The sequence below is a fragment of the Cryptomeria japonica genome, chromosome 10 (assembly GCF_030272615.1).
Source record: "Cryptomeria japonica chromosome 10, Sugi_1.0, whole genome shotgun sequence".
NCBI classification, from domain to species: Eukaryota; Viridiplantae; Streptophyta; class Pinopsida; order Cupressales; family Cupressaceae; genus Cryptomeria; species Cryptomeria japonica.
Window position 1 is genome coordinate 760,412,687 of NC_081414.1, and position 15,727 is coordinate 760,428,413.

Genomic DNA, 15,727 nt, shown 5'->3' on the forward strand with positions numbered 1-15,727 from the left:
ATCAAATTTGATTTTAATTCAGGAACATAAAGAACATCATGTAATTTCCCATTAGGAACATTCACATCACCAATAGCTTCAACTTTACAACTATGATTATTAGCTAATTGAACAGGAATATTAGAAGTATCGGGATGCAAAGATTCAAAACATTCTTTATGAGAAGTAACATGTTGAGATGCACCAGAATCAATAATCCACTCAAGTGGTTGAGAAACATTATAAGTACATGTAAATGCATGACGAGATGAATTACCATTATTATTACCTTTCTTATAATGAGGTTTATGTTGATTATTTTGATTATTTTGATTCATGGGCTTTTTACCATTTTGTTTCTTAAAACAATTATTAGTAAGATGTCCATCTTTCCCACAATATGTGCAATGGGTTCTTGTTTGAGAATTATTCCTTTGATTATTGTACGTATTATTATGATTATTATTATGAGAATTGTTATGATAGGATTTAGAATGAGATTGATAATTAGAAGATTTGTGATTATTATTATGATTATTATTATGATTATGATTATGATTATGATTATTATTATTGGATCTAAAATTATTATTATGATTTTGATTTTTAGACATAAAAGCATGTTCACTACTTTTAAGAGTACCAAATTGAACTAATTTAGCTTCCTCTTGACGCAATAAATTACGAAAAATATCATAAGTTAATTGAGTAGCTAAGCTAGGAATAGCAAGTTGAGCATGAATATTCGTAATAAATTGTTGAAATTGACGAGGAAGACATTTTTAAGAATAAGATGAATTAAACGTAAATCAGCTAGAGTAACTCCTAAACCAGTTAATTGACTATTAACAAAATCAAACTTTAATAAGAATTCATCCATAGTTTTAAAATCCGTATACCTTAGATCTTCAAGTTGATCTTGAAGCTGAATTTTTCGAGATTCATTTGAGCTATCATAAGTTGTTTTTAAAATTTCCCAAGCTTCATGCGCTTTTGTACAATTTCCAATTAAAACATACAAATCAGGAACCGTTGAAATACCAATTAAACCAAGTGCTTCCTCATTTTGAACCTTCCATCTATCTTGGTCAGCTTGAGGAGCAGTTGTAGCGGGCTCAAAGGTTTTATCAGTTGCAACATTCAAAAGGTGTCTGAAACAAAAAATAAATGAGATATGTGTTTTCCATGAATGATAATTACTGCTATTTAATTTAATTTCTGGAATTAAAGTAGACATGATAGCAAAATAATGATTAGGAAAAAAAATCACCCCTTTGAAAAAAAGAAATTACTTCCTTGATTAAAATGGAATCAAATTGCAATAATAACTTTTAAATATATATTTATCAAAAATTATGATTTAAAAAAAATAACAAATTTAAATTTAAAATTAACTTAAATTGTAGTGAAACAAACTTTATATTTTAAAAAAACTTTCAATCTTTAATAACTATAATAAAACTATTTATAAAAAACTTTTTTAAAGAAATAACAAAAGTTTAATAGAATTTAATATTAAACTAAACTTTATTTTAAATTTTATTAAAATAAACTAAAATACGTAAGAATTTAAAGAAAGGATAAACTTTATTTAAATAAAATAAATTTTAAAAAAAAACTTTAAACTTGTCATATATATTAAAACTTATAAAACTTTAATACTATTCAATAAACTTTCTTTTTTTTCAACTACAGCTTGATAAACTTGAATACGTGAAAATGAATAAAGAAGGGTATAAAAAATAGAACTTAAAAATTATAAAACTTTGAAAAAAAGAGAAGCTTCGACCTATTCAAATGTTGAAATAAAACTTAAGACTTCATCATGCAACAAATTTTATAGAGGCTGAATAAAGAATGAGTAGAGGCGTTTCAATTATAAACCACGATGTAGGCTGAAGAGTGATCAGGAGAGTGTATGGAATAAAGAAAAAAGAGAGACGTTACATGCAGGCGAAATATGCAGAGGCGTTACGGAAGATGATAATGGTCATTTATGCTAACATCAAACTGGCAAAAGAGAATACGTAGTCCAGAAACCCCCACAGGTTAGTGATAATATGCAGAAATAAGAATATGATTGAAACAACTAATTTATTCATATAAAATGGAATGTATGTTGACAATGAATTATCTGTAATAATATTAGTTTAAATGAAACGTAAATGCAAGCAAAAGGAGTTAGAACACAGAGATGTAAACACAGAGGTGGATATATAACAATATTAAATATTTGTTAACAAAAATCTGTAATACAATATTATAGAATATTAAACTTTTGGAATAAAAAAAATGGCAATACACAAAATTAGAGAAAATAATAGGAAAAACAGAGATAGTTATAATACAGAGATCAATATGATTTTTTTTTAACAAAATCCTACAGACACAATAAATGTTAAAACCTGCAAACAAATCAGAGATGTAATGTAATAATAAATCAGATTTGGCGGCAAGCCGACCAAACAGATTAAGGAGGCTAAGTTTGGCGGTAAACCTTCCAAACTATTCACACTAAAAAAAAATCAGAAACTTTGGCGGCAAGCCTTCCAAAGCCCTTTTTTTTAATAAAAAAACTAGAATAGAAGATTAAACCTGCAGGCAAACTTGTTAACAAGTTTGAAAAAAAAAATTAAAATCTGAAACCAAAACCTGCACAATAGAAAATATTAGAAAAAGAACTTCTTCTCCTCTCAAGAATGCCTCCAAGAAGGTGAACTCCACAGAATGGTAACCTTCATCAATGTCAACTTAAAACAAGGATTAGAAACCTGCTTTGATACCATGAAAGGAAATACAAGAGCAAGGAAAGAAAAATAAAATCCAAGAAAGTTTATTGATGAAGTAAATGTTACCAAGAGAAATGCAAAAACCTTGGAGCAATCACCCAAATGTGAAGAAGGAGGCACAAGAACTTTTGAAAGGGGAAAAGCAAAGAAAAACCCCTTGTGATATTATGAATGAGGCAATGCCTAAAATGAGAGAGAGAGAGAGCAAGAAGCTCTTTACAATATTGTCATTAAGAAGAAATGAGAGAGGAGACATCTCTTAAATAGAGATGAGGAGAGGAGTTACAAAGTAACTCCCAAATCTATGAATGCCACCATTCATAAAATGTGTGTGCCATGTGTCCACATCCTCTTATGGAGGAAATCTAATATTCCTTAATAAAGGAAAATAAAAGAAATGACTTGTCCTCACACATGTACTAGAGGACAAATTACATGTAGGAATTCCAAAGGAATATCCTCAACTAAATACAAATAAACCTAAGCTAAGTAAAGATTAAATATTCTAACACCTAACAATGATGTAAACCCTAACTATAATCCTAATCCTAACCCAAACCATTAACCCTTACCCTAACCTTATGATATAAATCCTAACCCTAGACATAATCCTTTACCATAACCCTAAATCCTTAGCCTAACTACAATCTTAACCCTAACTTGAACCCTAACCATGATGTAAATCCAAACTGTAACCATTAACCTAACCCTAACTCTTAACCCTAACCCTGACCCTATGATATAAATTCTGAACTTGGACATAATCCTAACCATAATCTTAGCCCTAGCAACACTAACCCTAACCCTAACCCTAACCCTAACCATGATGTAAAGCCAAAAACTACATGTTAAATTCCTCCACTGAATGGACATACTGATAGGGGTTGTCCTAGAGTGTTTTTTGTGTACAGAGGTGTGTGCACCATGAATTGTCAATGACTCACAATGATTATACAAGAAACTTCATTTAAATCTGGGATGTTTGCTATAAGTAACAACTACTTTTGTTGGTATTGCAAGACTGGTCACTTAGATTAGTGCTTGGTTGGGTTTATTTGGTTTCTAATTGTTTGTATAAATAATCAAGAATATGAGTCTCAAATGGCATTATAGGTGAAAATTAAATGATAAAAGGATATATAATTTAATGCAACATCTAATACAACTCATTCAATAATATCAAAAGTATATTCTTTGGAGTTTAGTAGGATGGAAAGAATAAAGACATTGAAATAAAACACAATCAATATATTCATGTGAAAAAAAAACTCTACAAATACAACAATCTAAAACCATTTAAGTGAAGAAACATAGATACTTAACTTTCTAGTTAGTTTGTAGAAGTACTATCAATTATAACTACATGATTCAACTAATATCCACCATGCTAGTTTTCTATGTTGCCACAAAAAGATGGGTGATTCAGCAAGTAATAATGGAAAAATAATCTCTCTCCAAAACATTACTCACAAACCACATGTTATAATTGCACTATGTGCATGCATAATAGATTCATAGCCTTCAGTAGAGAGGCAAATTTGGACTTTTATCTTTGAAATTCATAGCCTTCAATAAAGAGGTAGATTTGGGCATTTATCTTTGAAATTCATAGCCTTCAATGAATACTTAGATTTGGGCTTTTATTTAAAATTTAGAAAACACTTGACAAACCCTCTAGACCATAAGCATTATGGTAGCAATATATGACATAGTGAGGAAGGAGATTAAACATAGCAGTAATATATGACATAATGACCTCTATTAGATGCACCAAATTGTAGTAGGATGATGTTTGAAAAACAAATTGTGTCAAAATATTCAATTTATAAGAGCACAAAAAATAAATAGAAAGATAACAAATTAAAGTAAAATGCCTTTATGAAATAAGAAAGATTGAAAGCATAGAAAATGTGAACTTGAAAAAAAACTTTTAACACACTCTATAATCAACGATGTCATAATTTATATATAATTTTTAAATATCAATTCCAATAAATAAAATTAAAAATTATGGACAATGTTTAAAAAAATAAATAAAATAATGGGACGATTTAAATTTTAATGGTTTGTTTCCCAAATTTGAGTTTTCTGTGCTAGGTGATACATCTAGAATGTTAATTTTTCTTATTTTTCAAATTGACTAAAAAATATCAAATAGAATCTCACAAACTTTGCTTTGATTGCATTAGAGAATATTTTCTCTATGCTTTATTCCTCACACAAAATCTTCACATACTAGTGAAGTTAATTTTCAGATATATTGATTAGCATGACCTTAGGCTTACTCTCAGCAGCCTTTGGAATTGTCACAGTCAGCACTCCATTTGTCACGTTGGCCTTTATTTTATCCATCATAACATTCTCTGATAGGCGGAAGCGACGAGAGAAAGGGCCATGTGGTCTCTCTAAACGACGCCACTTGTCATTCTTGTCCACCTCATCCTTCTTACGTTCTCCACTTATATGCATAACACACTCATCTTCCACTTGAACTTTCACATCCTCTTTTTTGAAACCTTCCAAAACAAAATATAGAAACATTAAAATCCATCGACATAAACTTTCCACAAAATTACTTATAAGAAAAACTGTATAATTAAATCTTTCATACATCATTCTGAAATAATGACAGCTTATTTAAAACCTACATGACTCCATTAACAGTACCAGGTAAGTTAGCTTTGAAGATGTGGGCTTGATTAGTTTCAAGCCAATCCACAGGAATATGAATGGGCTTGATTAGGTCCAACATATTGGGTGTGAGATCCAGTGCATCCAACACCTGAAGCTTGAATGGATCCATCACTACTGCACTGACAATTAGACTCTGCTATAGAAATACTGCGATACTATCAATTTCTTTCTCTGACTCACTGCAAATAAAAGAAATCCAAAAACATAACCAGTATTAACAATCTTGCCATAAAAATGGAAATTAAACAACGTACAGAAAGTGCAATTTAACCTACCAAAACAAGCTGCTAAAAGCGGACTATTTGATTTTGTCTGAGATGATGTATATATATAGTACTAGTAGAGAGAAATGGGAGGCGAAGCGTCTGGAAATATTGTAAGGACTATAGCAGTGAAGCGTACAGAAATGACAGGTGTAGGTAAGAAACGCTCAAACTAATCAGCTTGGAATTATGTAAACTTGCTGGAACTCCAAAGATTGATACGTTACGTTTAACAAGGATGAGTGAGGAATATAATTGAGAAATAGATGGGCATGACTGTAAACTCAGGGACTGGTATTTCACACATTCATCAACAACGCTGGTATTCATATTTGTAGTTTTTTTATAGTACAGAAAAAGATTTTTTTTTAATATGTTGTGTATTATAAATTTTTCTATTTAAAATGATGTAATAATCAAAAGTATAAATCTTAGTGAAAATCCATTCTTTAATAACTCTCTTCCATAACTCTCTTCCATTGATGATTGCATCATATTTGTGTCAAAATCAAGTGTAAGCGTGTAACTATACATATCATGAATGAGATTCTCTCTTATTGAATTTAAAAAATCATACAATTTTTATCTACAAGTCAAGTACCTACACTAGCTTATATATATATTTGTTTGTGTAAAAATATTATAATATATTATTATTATTAATTTATATTGTTTTGACTATTATGATATTATTTTATAATTTATTAAAAATAATATTCATAATATAAATTTGAAATATTTTAATGTATTATGTTATTATTTTAAATTACTTTTAGTTATAATAGTATTAAATGTATTATTAAATAACTAATTAGATATAAAGTTAGGTTTTGGGTCATTATCAGGTTAGGGTCTAGATTAGAGGGACTTATAGTATTATAGATAAAATAATAGTTATATTTGGTTTTAGTTAACGATTAGAGTTATTATTGTAGGATAATACTTGGGGTAAGGGTTGAGGTCCAATTAGAATCAGTATTAGGGGTAGGGATAGGGTTTAATTAGGATTAGGGTTAGCATTACAACTAAATTAAGGTTAGAGTTGATTTTAGGGTTATCATTAAATTAAAAGGATTAGGGTTAAGGATTAAGGGTTAGGATTTGGGTTAGATATATAGTTAGTTTTAGGGTTAGAATCCGTGAAAAATAGGTCGTGTTAGTTATAATCGTCATTTTGTGGGTTAATGGATTGGGCTTAATCTCCGAAGTAGCGAAATGACAAAGTCGCAATTGGCTATGTATGTTCATGCGAAACTGCAGAAGTGCTTAAAACTTTGTGTTAGTCACAATCGTCATCCAGTGGGTGAACAAATGGTTTGACTTGTGAAGTCGTGAAATTGTGAAACCGCATAACAACCCAAGTTAGTCACAATTGTAGTTTCGTGATGGTAGAGAATGCATTTAATAGGTCAAGTGCAAAACTCTAAAAGCACCTAAGATGTCGTGTTAGTCGATATCGTCGTCTCGTGGGTCAACAAATGGTATAGACACGTGAAGTTGTGAAATTGTGAAAGTGCCTGACATATCGTGTTAGTCGCAATTGCCATTTGCGCGGTGGTGGAGAATGTGTTTAAAAGGTTAGGGTTAAGGTTTTGTGTTATGGTTATGGTTAGGGATATGATTATCATTAGGGTTAGGTTTATGACAGGTTTGGATTATGGTTTACATCATGATTGAGGTTAGGGTTACTGTTATGGTTAGACTTAGGGTTTAGGTTTATTGTTATGGTTAGGATTATGGCTAGGGTAAGGGTTTACATCATGGTTAGGGTTAGGGTTGACATCATGGTTAGGGTTATGGTTCTGTTTAGTGTTAGGTTTAGGGTTAGGATTATCATTAGGGTTTACATCATGGTTAGGGTGATAGCTAGGGTTATAGTTGGGATTATGATTTGGATTAAGGCTTAGGATTATGGTTAGGGTTAGGGTTAGGGTTAGGATTATGGTTAGGATTAGGATTTAGGGTTAGGGTTATGGCTAGGGTTCAAATTTACATCATGGTTAGGGTTAGTGTTAGGATTATTATTAGGATTTACATAATGGGTAGGGTTAGGTTTAGGGTTCGGGCTAGGGTTAGGATTAGGATTATGGTCAAGGTTAGTGATTACGATTATGGTTATGGTTATGGTTAGGGCAAGGTTTTGGGTTATGGTTTAGGGTCAGGATTATGATTATGGTTAGGTTTTATATCATGGTTAGGGTTAGGGTTAGGGTTTATGTTAATGTTAAGTTTAGGATTAGAATTATGGTTAAGGTTTGAGTTTAGGGTAAAGTTTAGGATTAAGATTAGGGTTAAGTTTTAGTGTTATGGTTATGGTTAGTGATATGATTATCATTAGGTTTAGTATTATAATTCATTTAGGCTTAATTAAGGTTAGAGTTAATGTTTCGATTCAAATAGGGTTAGGGTTTAAGGATAAATCATGATATGAGGGTTAGGATTATATGATAAAGATTGATTTTAAGGTTAGGATTAATGTTTACTTAGGGTTATGATTATGTTAGCATAAAGGTTTAATTACAATTAGGGTTATGTTAGCATAAAGGTTTAATTACGGTTAGGGTTATGTTACCATAAAGGTTTAATTAAGGTTGTGGCAATATTTTAATTATAGTTAGGGGTAGTATTGGAGTTCAACTAGGCTTAGAATTAGGGTTGTGATTTAATTAAATTACAATTAGCATTAAATTAGGGTTCAATCTCAATTAAGGTTAGGGTATGAGCTAGAATTCAATTATTATTAAGGTTCAATTAGTGTTAGGGTTCATATTAGAGTTATGGTTCGATTATAGGTTTAAATTAAGGTTGAATTTGTAGGTAGGGTTTAATTGTATCATTAGAGTTAAGTTCAGAGTTGAAATTCTCATTCAATTAGATGGATTAGGGTTTAGGGTTTAACTATTAAAAGGGTTTAATTATAGTTAAGGTTATGATTAGATGTCAATTAGGGTTATGATTCAATTAAATTAGTCTTAGATTTTAACTAAGATTGGAGTTCAATTAGGACTAGGGTTTTAGATCGATTAGGATTAGGGTTCAATTAGGATGAGGGTTAAGTTTAGGGTTAGGGCTTAATTTCAAGGTATATTTATGTTGAGGGTTACATTATGGTTACGTTCTAATTATGGTAAGATGAGGTTATTTTAGGGTTCAATTAGGTGTAGGTTAGGAATATTACCAAGGTGAGGGTTTGATTATGATAAGGCTTTAATTATACTCAACGTTAGTATTTGATTTTGATTTAGATTAGTTATGCTTAAATTGTGTTAGGGTTAGGGTTAATTAGAATTAAATTTCAATTAGTGTTATAGTTTGGGGTAAAATTTAATTAGGATTATGTTTCAATTAGGGTTAGAGTTTAATTATAGTTAGATTAGGATTATATTCTATATAATATATAGAAAGAGGGTTAGGATTGTGGTTATAATTATAATCCAATCCTAATTTAAGAGTAATAGTAATTTAACCTTAATACTAAGCTTAAACATAATTAAATTATAATTGATTTATAACTACTATCCTCATTGAATTATAACCTTAATTAAACTCTGATCATACTTAAATTCTAATTAAACTATATTCTTAATCCTAACCCTAATTGTACCATAATACTAATAAATATATCACTAAGATAACCCTAATACTAAACCAAAATTCCTAATCCTAACCCTAATTGAACCCTAATAATAATAAATATATGTCTAACATAACCCTAATACTAAACCTAAGGGTTAAAATTACTATTACTCTTAAATTAAGGTTGGATTATAATTATAACCATAATCCCAACTCTCTTACTATTTCTAATATCGAATACAACCCTAATCTAACTATAATTAAACCCTAAACCTTAACACTAATCATATCTTAACCTTAAGTTAACACTAACATTCTTTGAAAACTTTATTCTAACCCTAACCTTACTAAAAATTAAATTGTAGCCCTAATTGTAATTAAACCAAAATATTAATTGAGTGCTTGTCAAACCCTAACTCTAATCCTATCCGTCATAATAATTTTACAAAAAATTAATTGAGGGTTTAAGATTTATGAAATAATTTGAAACATTCAATAATTTAAAAAAAATATATTTAAATAATAAATAAAATATATATTAAAAATTTATTTTATACATTACCATTCTTTAAACCTTTTATATTAAAAAAGATTCCATAAAAATTTATAGAAAACTATTTTATAAAAAATTTTAAATTTTAATGCAAATAAATTTTATGATCTATTAACATATGATAAAAGAATTTAAATTATAAATTGCATTTTTATAAATATTTTATGTAAAATATCTATGTGTATGTAACATTGTTTCTTTCAATCTAGAAACATCCATTAAAATTTAGAAACATAATTTTAAGTCTTGATATTTCTAAAATGAAAATTAAATATTATTTGTGAAATATCTTGCTAAACATGTAATTTAGGTTTTTTGAATTTAGAAACATTATATTTTTATGTTTAATATTTAGAAACATAGAAATTCTCTTTTCTATCACTATGACTACTCTTAATTTTTTAAAAGAAAAATAATTAACAATAATAATATTCTATTTAGACAACAATAACTTGCCAAATATAAAAGTTATTTGTTTTATCACTTTATAAAAATAAAAAGTTTTTGATTTTTAATTGATATTAATTGCTTCTAATTGTGACATTTATAAATCTATATTTGCAGTAATACTTTCTTTTTGGAAACTATTGTGATATACAAATGGTTACACAGGAAACCCTAACCCTAAAATTTGATGCACCCATACAAAACATAAGAAATTTAATAAAATAGTACGTTGGCTTGAATGCTACTGGTTGGGCGTGATGTGTGGTTATGCATTGTGGCCTGGGTGTGGAAATTTGTCTGGGCATTTTGATTCTCTTTTCGGTTTGTATGATTTTATATTATACAACTCAAATGAGATTATATTAATTGTGGAGGAAAAGGATTTCATATCAATTTAAATATTTGTTTGATATTACAATTTACTATCATTTCTTGTGCACTTTTTGTGTTGACCTGCCTAATAGTAGCATGAAAGATGCAATGGATATACTAGGTTAATGAGTACTAATGTAGGCAATGCCAATGTTACATGCACTTGTCTGCAGGGGTTGGGCCCCAAAACAACCATGCTTGGGATTCTCAAGAATATTGGTTAAGTGGTTGTGTTCGCTAAAGTCCATTGCAGTGCTCTCTAACTAATTCTACCGACAGTTGTTTGGAAGTGAAGGGCAAGCGCTTGGCTGAGCTAACTATAAATAGATGCCAACGTGCCTCCCTAAACAACTGCTCCTGCATGGCCTTTTGGCTCAGTAGCTCTTGCTTTCTTCCTTCGAGCAATGGTTGCATGTAACCGCTGCATGTCATCATTGCATGTAACTGCTAGATCTTTGGTCCACGAAGCTACAGGCACCAGGAGGTGGTGCTTGGTCCATACAACTAAGGCGATCACATTTCCATTTTCTTTAAGATTTACAGAGAATATTCTAATTTTATTCTATCATTCACTCCCCCTGCTGCGACTGTATAGGAACGCCTCTGGGCGTAAAGAGACTCCCCAGAATTACAGTGTTATAACATAAAACTGCCGATGAAATCTTTATTTGTGTTGTAAAGGCTCTAGACTGAATAAACTTGTTTAAGTGCTTTATATAGCATAATGTCTATTGACTTGTCACTAGATCTCAGATAATAATCAAGAATATATGAGTTTCAATGACATTATAAGTGATAAAATTAAGTGTTTGGAAATAACATATTATAAACTATTGTACTGAATTTAAAGTACATTATATTTGGTTCTCAAATCTAGATTGTGTTGGTTGTATATAGAATTGGGGAGAAGTTATTTATAATTCTGTTTTTTTAATAAATTTTTACAAGTAATTAGAGTACAAAAGGGTCTAGAAGTGGGGAAAAGTTATTCCTAACTCTGTTTCTTACAGAAGATTTTTACAAGTACTTGACTACAAATAAGAATTCAACAAAGGTTTATAATCGTTGTATCATTTCTAATACAATATATTGAAAATAATCTTACCCAACAAGAAAATAAAATCTATAAACGAATTTATACCCAAAAAAACAATTTTAACTACAATAAGTACATATTATATAAATAAGAATATGAATTAGTTTTTAGAGCCCATTGAACAAAACACCTAATATGTTCCATGCACAGAAGATGAGATACTATATTATCTTGAATGTGTATGTGAAGGTATGATGCCTTTTTATCAACTCCCCTACAAATGTTACATTTTAAATACATCCGTTTAATGAATAAGATCATGGAAGCATATGTAACTAGGTTCCAACCAATTTACAATAGTATAATCAATACTTCTTATTGTCTCATAACATTCAAAACTATATATTATATGATAAAAGAATTAATAATTTAATGCAAGATCTAATATAACTCATTCAATAACATGAAATGGGGATGGAAAGAACAAAGACATTGAAATAAAAAATAATTAATATATTCATGTAGAAAATAATATATCTCTACAAATAAAACAATTAGAACCATTAAAGAGAGAAACATAAATATTTCAGCCTTCCATTTTCTTTTTAGTTTATAAAATACTATCCATCATGAAACTAAATTATTCAACTAATACCTACCATGCTAGTTTTCTATGTTGCCACAAAAAGATGAATGATTCCAAACAACTAATAATGAACACACACTCTCTCTCATGTTATAACTGTACTATATGCATGTATAATAGATTCACAGCTTTCAATGAAGACGTAGATTTGAGCTTTTATTCTTGAAGTTAAGAAAACTTTAGACAAACCCTCTGGATCATAAGTAGTATATGTGAAAATATTGGACATAGGGAGGAAGGAGATTAAATATCGTAGTAATATATGACACAATGACCTCAATTAGATGCACCTAATTGTAGTAGGATGATCTCTGCCAAAAAATAATTGTGTAAAAATAACTATTATGAAATAAGAAAAATTGAAATATGTATTTATGACATAAGGAAAATTGGAAGCATAGAAAGTGTGAACTATTACAAAGGAGGACAAGAAAAATCAATTTTTGACAAACCCTTCAAATCAAAGACATTGTCATAATTTTACCTATAATTTTTAAAATGTCAAATCCAAACCCTTGAAAAATTATGGGCATGTCTAACAAAAGAAAAATTGTAACAATAAATTTTAATGGTTTTTCTGTCAAATTTGAGTTTGTGGTACATCTAGTTAGATATCTAGAAGCAATAAACTATATATAAAAAAAAACAATTACCATACAAAATTTAAAAATGTGGTATTGGAAATAACATTATCATAAATTATTTCAAAATTTTAAAATGTGACTTTCATTTCTTTGAATGGGGTATATTAGAAAGCAACAAAATAAGGAAAATAATAATGATAGTATAGAGGACAAGTAGATTTCAAAAAGAAAAACATTTATTTTCTTTCAAATATTATATCATAATCATAAACTTCAAATAATATATATATTTATGAAACAACGTGGATGCCAAACTAAAAAAATTAATAAAGAAGACCTTGTTCAAAATAAATAGTTTTTAACTCATAGATTGAAATTGCTGAAACTTTGCTTTAATTGCATCGAGAATATTTTCGCTATGCTTATTCTCAGCCACCTTCATAATTGTCAGAGTCAGCACTCCATTTGTCATGTTGGTCTCCACTTGATCCAACATGATATTCTCTGGTATGCGGAAGCTACGAGAGAAAGGGCCATGTGGTCTCTCCAAACGACACCACTTGTCATCCATGCCCACCTCATCCTTCTTAAACTCTCCACTTATAGACATAACTCCTCTTTCCAATTGAACTTTCACATCCTCTTTTTGTAAACCTTCCAAAACAAAATATAGAAAATTAAAATCCAATTGCTGACAAAGAAAATTAAATAATTAAATCTTTCCATTAACAATACCAGGTAAGTTAGCTTTGAAGACGTGGGCTTGATTAGTTTCAAGACAATCCACAGGAATATAAATGGGGAGTATGAGGTCCAGCATATTGGGTGTGAGATCCAGTGGATCCCACACCTGAAGCTTGAATGGATCCATCACAACTGCACTGACAATTAGACTGTGCTATAGAAATACTGGGATACTATCAACTTCCTTTTCTACTCACTTCTCTACTCACTGCAAATAAAAGAAACCCAAAAAATCATAACCAGTATTATCAATCTTGCCATAAAAATGGAAATTAAACAACGTACAGAAAGTGCAATTTAACCTACCAAAACAAGCTGCTAAAAGATGACTATTTGATTTTGCCTGAGATGGTGTCTATATATAGTAGATAGAAATGGGAGGCGAAGCATCTGGAAATGTAAAAAGGGCTTTGGCAGTGAAGCGTTATAGAAATGACAGGTGTAGGTAAGAATCGCTCAACCTAATCAGCTTGGAATTATGTAAACTCGCTGGAATTCCAAAGAATGATACGTTACGTTTAACAAGGATGAGTGGGGAGTATAATCGACAAATAGATGGGTATGACTGTATACTGAGGGACTGGTATTTCACACATTCATACGCACTGAGGGACCGGTATTTCACACATTCATCAACGCTGGTATTGATATTTGTAATTATTATACAGGAAAATGTTTTTGATAAGAGTTATGTTTCAATTTGATTTAAAATTCAAAATCATTTAATACTCTGATTCTTGTTAGGCTGGGCTTGTGGTTCAATTTAGTTTAAAAATAATAAAAATTCAAACTAAAATTATAAAATAGCTATGAAATGAATAAAATTGAACCTCAACCATAACCAAAGAAATTATCATAAAATAGTAACTTTAAGTGTAATATAACATTAACCCTAATTCTAATTTAACTCTAATTGTGCCTGAAACATAATGCTCATTGAACTATGCATTGAACAATATTTGAACACTAACCATAACCTTAAAATTTATCCTACAATAGTAACATTAATCAAAACATAACATTAACTGTAATCCTAATTTAACCTCACCCTTACCCAAGCATTAACCTATAATACTAACACTAATTGTAATGCAATCTTAAACCGAAACATAATCTTAGCTTAATCTAACCCAAAACTTAACTCTAACCTAACCTTAACCCTAAACCCTAACCCTAACAATAATATTAAGCCCTACTCTTGAAACCTAACCCTAACCGTAACCCTAACCCTAACCTTACACCTTAACTTTATTCATAACCCAAATCCAATCCCTAACCCTAACCAAGATGTAAACCCTAACACTAACCATGATGTAAACACTAACCCTAACCATAATCTTAAGCCCTAACCATAACCCTAACCATTTTACCTAATCCTAGAACCATGATGTAAACCCTAATTATAATCCTAACCCTAACCCTTAAAACTAATCCTAACCGTATGATATAAACCCTAACCCTAGACATAATCCTAACCATAATCCTAAATCCTAAGCCTAACCATAATCTTAACCCTAACCCTAACCCCAACTATGATATAAATCATAATTGTAACCATAATCCTAACTATAACTATAAACCCTAACCCTAATCATAATCCTATTACTAACACTAATCCTAACCCTTACTTAGCTATAATGCTAACCCAAAATCTATTCCTAACCCTATAGCCCAAATCATAACCCTAACCCTAACCATGATGTAAACACTTCAATAACTATAACCCTAACACTAAACATTAACCATAACCCTAAATCTTAAGCTTAATCATAACCTTAATGCTAACCCTAACCCTAACCATGATGTAAATCCAAACCCTAACCATTAACCTAACCCTAACAATGATGAAAATCCTAACTATAATCCTAACCCTAGTCCTTGACATAATCCTAACGATAACCCTAAATCCTAAGCCTAACCACAACCTTAACCCTAACCCTAACCATGATGTAAATTCAAACCTAAACCATTAACCTAGCCCTAACAATGATGTAAACCCTAACTATAATCCTAACACTAACCCTAACCCTAATTGTACACACAA

The 15,727-nt window shown here is 30.0% G+C and overlaps 2 protein-coding genes across 2 annotated transcripts; both read right to left on the reverse strand.

The window, feature by feature from the left end:
* Positions 1–5,012: 5,012 nt before the first annotated feature.
* On the reverse strand, positions 5,013–5,571 carry LOC131030691 (17.6 kDa class I heat shock protein 3-like). The gene is made up of 2 exons (XM_057961587.1): positions 5,436–5,571; positions 5,013–5,284 (listed from the first exon to the last, which is right to left on the reverse strand). The coding sequence occupies exons 1-2, from the start codon at positions 5,569–5,571 to the stop codon at positions 5,013–5,015; spliced, it is 408 nt and encodes a 135-aa protein (XP_057817570.1).
* A 7,726-nt stretch (positions 5,572–13,297) lies between these two features.
* Positions 13,298–13,810, reverse strand: LOC131030690 (17.8 kDa class I heat shock protein-like). Its single transcript, XM_057961586.1, has 2 exons — positions 13,675–13,810; positions 13,298–13,593 (listed from the first exon to the last, which is right to left on the reverse strand). Exons 1-2 carry the CDS (start codon positions 13,808–13,810, stop codon positions 13,298–13,300), a joined length of 432 nt encoding a protein of 143 aa, XP_057817569.1.
* Between the last annotated feature and the right edge of the window lie 1,917 nt (positions 13,811–15,727).